At 44.5% G+C, this 5,819-nt stretch overlaps 2 protein-coding genes across 3 annotated transcripts in view; one reads left to right on the forward strand and one right to left on the reverse strand.

Annotated features, from left to right (window-relative positions):
- The first annotated feature begins 2,794 nt into the window (after positions 1-2,794).
- Positions 2,795-4,765, forward strand: PTPMT1 (protein tyrosine phosphatase, mitochondrial 1). The gene is made up of 2 exons (XM_006772309.2): positions 2,795-3,107; positions 4,434-4,765. Exons 1-2 carry the CDS (start codon positions 2,895-2,897, stop codon positions 4,587-4,589), a joined length of 369 nt encoding a protein of 122 aa, XP_006772372.1. The 5' UTR covers positions 2,795-2,894; the 3' UTR covers positions 4,590-4,765.
- A 355-nt stretch (positions 4,766-5,120) lies between these two features.
- Positions 5,121-5,819, reverse strand: part of KBTBD4 (kelch repeat and BTB (POZ) domain containing 4) — a 4,821-nt gene continuing 4,122 nt past the window's right edge. For both annotated transcript variants that reach the window (XM_006772312.2, XM_015569553.1), the window contains one exon: positions 5,121-5,819. This exon is cut by the window's right edge and continues 889 nt beyond it. In XM_006772312.2, the coding sequence (XP_006772375.1) occupies positions 5,524-5,819 (296 nt within the window). In that variant the 3' untranslated portion in view covers positions 5,121-5,523.

The raw sequence follows: 5,819 nt of genomic DNA on the forward strand, positions 1-5,819 counted from the left end.
CTGTTGGTGAAAGGCGTTTGAAAGTAGAGTTGACAGAGTCTGGTTACCCCTTTGTGCACTGATGTAGTTTTAATTTCGGTGAATTGGAATCAGTAAGCAGCCCTGACCGGTTTGGCTCAGCGGATAGAGCGCCGGCCTGCGGAGGGAACGGTCCCGGTTCGATTCCGGTCAAGGGCATGTACCTGGGTTGCGGGCACATCCCCGGTAGGAGATATGCAGGAGGCAGCTGATCGATGTTTCTCTCTCATCGATGTTTCTAACTCTCTATCCCTCTCCCTTCCTCTCTGTGAAAAATCAATAAAATATATATATATTTTTAAAAAATCAGTAACCAAATTTGAAAGGCAACTTTTCTTTGGCTTGCTGATCTCATTCATTCCACACTTACTGAGCACTCAGTATGGGGGAGGCGCTGCCCTAGGCATTCAAGAGGAAGGCCCCATAAACTTGGAGAAGAAAAGCCACCCCCACTCCCAGAGTAAATTTATCATAAAACCCATTGAAAAACTGCATCGGGTTAATTTGGCTCTGACTTGAGGGTATTTTTATTGAGATGTTAGAGATGTGGTGGAGTTACAAAGTACTGTCATAACAAAGTTCGAAGTTCGGACCTAAAACATAATCTTCATTAAGTGTGAATGCCTGTTTGTGGGACTCTCCACAGGCATTGTCCTCTGTTGTGTTTGACCTATATTAGTAAGATACCGCTATCTTCCTTGTTTACCAGCATGGCCTGATGAAGATGCCGTAATTTCAACCCGTAGGTTTCTTGAAACCTGAACGACTCACATTTAAAATATATTGATTAGTGATGGCATGCATTTTTAAGGAACGGGTAACAGTTCCTTCCATTTCCCAAAGTACTTTGCCATAGAGCTGCAGAAGCTATTAGCCAGAATGGTAAATGTTCCTTAGTGTGGTCAGCCCTGTGGAGCAAGAGGATCATAGAAAGGGCGTGGTTGCTGGCCGTGAGGTATTGACATTGTACGAAGTAGCTATATTATCCCACTAGCCTAGAAAAAAGAAATCTCCAAGGCAGTGGGCCTCACATTGTAATATGATCTACCAGGCCCCTTAAAATACCATATTCCTAGGTACAAGCCCCAGAGAGTCTAACTCAGGAACTTCAGCTTGGGTTCCAGGATCTGAATATTTACCAACCATTGCAGGAGTTTCTGGTGTAATCCTTCATCATAAAACCCTAATACGCAAATCAACCGAACAGCAGAACAACTGGTCGCTATGAGGCACACTGACCACCAGGGAGCAGACGCTCAATGCAGGAGCTGCTCCCTGGTGGTCAGTGCGCTCCCACAGGGGGAGCCAGGCTCTCCTGCCTAGAGAGGGAGAGAGATCCCAAGGGGTCCTGGGTTGCAGATTGTGAGAGGGCACAGGACTGGCTGAGGAGACACCCCCCCCGCCCCCCCGCCGTGCACGAATGTCGTGCAGGGGGCCTCTAATTGTAGCATAAGCTACACATTGCAAAGCCGTTTGCTAATTTCATGAGCTGTATTGACCTTCATTCAGAGTTCTAAAGTCTCTGGTTCTAAGAGATTAAAAGAGTATCTGAAGGCCTGAAGGCTTAAAGAAAAAAAAAAGTTGCTCAGTTTGCCAGAGGCCTTTTTTCTATTTCTGAGTCTTTTCTTCTTTGCTAAGTGTAAACATTGCAGTAGCAAAGGTATGTGCATTGTTTTAATTTTAAAGTAACTCTATTTTGTTTTTTAGTGTATATTTTTATTGATTTCAGAGAAGAAGGGAGAGGGAGAGAGATAGAAACATCAAAGATGAGAGAGAATCATTGATTGGGTGCCTCCTGCATGCCTTCCACTGAGGATCAAGCCCCCAGCCTGGGCACCTGCCCTGACTTGGAATCAAATCATGACCTCCTGGTTCATGGGTCGATGTTCAACCACTGAGCCACACTGGCTGGGAACTAACTCTACTTTCTACCACATACCCTCTCAAGAAAAAAGTGGTAATAGAAAGCTCTCAAAATACAGTAGCCCAACCCAGCAGCTAGGTCATTGCATAGTGACCAAGATTATGCAGAGAGACAGTTTCACAACTTTTGTAGATGAATTTTATATAGTTAACTAGAGGCCTGTTGCACGAAGAGATTCATGCCTTCCCTTCCCCTGGCTGCCGTCACTGGTTTTTTTTCCAGCACCCGGGACCCAGGCCTTTGCTCCGGCCTGAGCTGCCTTCAGTCTTCGCTGCTCCCCAGAGCTGCCTTCAGTCTTCGCTCTGCCACTTCACGCCTACGTATGCAAATTAACCACCATCTTTGTTTGGTTAATTTGCATACTCTCCTGATTGGCTGGTGAGCATAGCGGAGGGATGATCAATTTACATGTTTGTCTATTATTAGGTAAGATGTTTTGCAGTTAAAAATTCACATACCCAAAGGGCACTTTAAGAACACTTTAAATCTTGGACATAATTCTAACTCAGCAGCATAGTTATTGTTTGGTAAAGACCAACCATGTAGGTGAGTCATTGCAAAAATACTTCTGGCCCTGGCTGGTGTGGTTCAGTTGGTTGAGTGCCATCCTATGCACCTAAAGGTCCCCAGTTTGATTCCTGGTCAGAACATATACCCAGACTTGGGGCTCCATCCCTGGTAGGGGTGTAGTCATGTGTTCGGGAGACCGTTGATTGATGTTTCTCACATTGATGTTTCTCTCTTGCCCTCGCTAAAAATATCAATAAAAACATATTAAAAAATTTTTTTTCTGGATAAAAGCAATACACAGAATATTTCTGTGAGAGTTTCTTGTTAGAAAACAGTAAACAGCGTATTCACAGTGTAGTAAACCCTGAAGCTTCCTTGTTGCTTTGCTACCTCTTGGGAGCCCATCTTCATATGACTAACGTCTGGCTTTTTTCATCCTTTCATGCTGGTGGACCTGTCCCAGGAGTGGAAGAAAGTAGGAGTTGAGCAGCTGCGACTCAGCACAATAGACATGATTGGGATCCCAACCTTGACTAACCTCCAGAAAGGAGTTCAGTTTGCTCTCAAGTACCAGTCCCTGGGCCAGAGTGTCTATGTGCATTGTAAGGCTGGGCGCTCCCGAAGTGCCACTATGGTGGCCGCGTATCTGATTCAGGTAGGAGAGGTCTTTGCGTGGGTCCCATTTACAGCAGATTTCCAGAACTTCAGTAGCACAGTCTACAGGGGGGCCTTGCTGGAAGGAGCCGTGTCCCCCGTTTCAGACTATTGGGAGGTGGAAAGTACCTGAGCTTTGTCAATAGGCTGACCTGTGGCTGTGCCAGCTGCCAGCTATGTGACCTTATGCAAAAGTGGCTTCTCTCTCCGATGCTGTTTCCTTAAACTAAATGTGTTAGGGAGTTTGAATGAGAAAGTATGTCAAGCACTGACTTACAGCAGACACTCAATAAATGGAGTTGCAAAGGATATTAACACCAGCTGAGGGTGAGAAATACTTGTTAAAAATAGCATGTCTAGTACTGTAAATAGTGCTGATCACTTACGGCTCTACAGTACTCGGATTTCTTCAAGTGTTTCAGAGTAGAGTTTTGGACATTAGTTCCTAGAAACAGGATCCAATGGAATTCCTCCTATCAATTTGTTATGATCAGCAGGTGGGACACTTACTAGCAAAAATATTTAGAAGCAAAAACTCATCATTCCATTGTATGCCCCCTGCTTAGCTCATTTTTGTTAGCTGTCTGGCCCCTATAGAGCATTTACTAAGTCATGGGGATAGTTTAAGGAAAAAGGAAATGTAAAGATAACCACCTGGCCTTGTTTGTGTTACTGTGGATTGGTGAGTACATGATTTAACAATGCTAAAGCTTTGGTCATTGGGACTGTTTGCTGAAAACAGGGTCTCGGGAGGATATTTTGGGCCAAGTGAAAATTGAACCCGCGGGCTAGAATCTATATTTTCTTGGTTCTGCTGCGTTCTAAACCAGTAAGTTTAGGACACAAAGATAACCCTACCAGTAAAATTCAAAGTGCTGTTTTTCTAGTTATGGTCACAAGTTACTTAAAAAGAGACAGTTTTGGACACATACGTAATACCCTTTGTAATAAAAAATTAAAAAAAAAAAAAGACAGTTATTCCTGCTCTTCCCAGGAAACGTGTACCCACTGCTGCAGCTCAGGGAGGACACCTAGTAGGCCTTGGCAGGGTTGGATTTAGGATCTGAGCTCCACACATTCAACTTCTTTTGCCAGAGTTTGGCAGAGCAAGAATTAAGTAGACTGACTTGTCCCCCTGGCCTATAATTTGAGGCTGGTTAACTGAGAGTGCTAAACTGCTCTCCTTATAATACATGGAACATGGTTTTTAACCCCTCCCCCCCAAAATGGAGTTTTACAAAAATGAAATTCTGGGAGCCCATTAGCACCTGTCATTAGGTCAAGACACCTTACACCGCTTCTTTCATTTCCCAACCCCGTACTTCAGGTGTACAACTGGAGCCCAGAGGAGGCCGTCCGAGCCATCACCAAGATCCGGTCACACATCTTTATCAGACCTGGCCAGTTTGAGATTCTCAAGGAGTTCCACAAGATTACTGCAGAGGCAGCAAAGAAGGAGTTGTATCACCCGGCACAGACATGAAGCATGTGGATGAGAAAGAACTCAAGACAACCCTGCTGGCAATAGAACGCAAACGCTTAAAGGACCAATGGGGCTTAAGCCCAGGCAACATAACGGAAGTGTGCTAAATAATGGGTCATTTTTCTCCCTTTGTCATGGTTTCGGCTTCCTGAAATAACACTGTTGTATGGCTAGAAGGATTTAGCCTGGCTTTTATTTGCAGGGGATGGGGATGTGGGATAGGGATGAGGATGTCTTATTTTTTGAATAAGGTCAAAGAAATCTATCATGCACTTCCTGTTGCACCTGGTGATATTTAGCACCATAACCCAAAGACATTTAACACTCGGAAAGAGAAGATATATCAGCTCTGGCTCTTTGCCACGGTCAGAATCTCAATTCACTGGCCCCTCACATTTGGAGCAGCAATCCTCTGTATAAAAAAGGAAATATGGTATTCAATCAGGATTGTGGCTGACTTAGAAATGTGTGTGCATGTAATTAGTTTCCCTCAGGAAATCCCCCCTTCAGAATTCAAAAGAGACACACGTATCCCTCTAGAAACTTTATTTGTATGAACAGTTTCTAGCTCTAGACTGGACTTAGAGCTTTTAAAAGAGTAGAGACCTTATATATTTGAGTTTGAAAAATGTTTCTGCTATTAATAAAAATAATCCTTTCTACTGTTTTCTGGCTGAGAGTAAGCCAAAAATCAAACCGAAATATACATTTTCTGACAGATAGATGAGAAAGCAATAGACACAATGTCCAGAATTTTAGAGTTGACTCTTGCTGGTGAAGGACACCTTCAGTTTTGTCCATTCTCCCACCAAAGCCTGAAGGAAAAACTCTTAAACACCTAATTCTTTGTGAAACAATTACCAAGTAACTTTGCAGACCATAGAAGAAAGACTGGGCATTTTTCTCTTTGTCCTGGGGTCAGGGCTGCTTATATTTAACACTGATCAGGTAAGGAGGGGAGGCGGTACCTCAGATCCGAGGAGCGCTTGCTCTGAGTGGTTGGCGGTGGGCACAGGATCACCAGGGAGGGCAGAGAACAGGCTGGCCTGCCCTCATTTAGGCAGCCAGCTGAGCAGTGGCATCTAGAAAGCCCCACAGTGGCTACCCCTATGGACTCAGGGAAGGGCTGAGTGCTGCCTTTAGAACATGTGCCGCAAGGTAACATAGTGCTCTGAGCTGGGATTTTGGAGACCTCCAGTTTGTGGGCAGGTACTGGCAGAGGGGAGGACA

Source organism: Myotis davidii, unplaced genomic scaffold (genome assembly GCF_000327345.1).
Source record: "Myotis davidii unplaced genomic scaffold, ASM32734v1 scaffold265, whole genome shotgun sequence".
NCBI lineage: Eukaryota > Metazoa > Chordata > Mammalia > Chiroptera > Vespertilionidae > Myotis > Myotis davidii.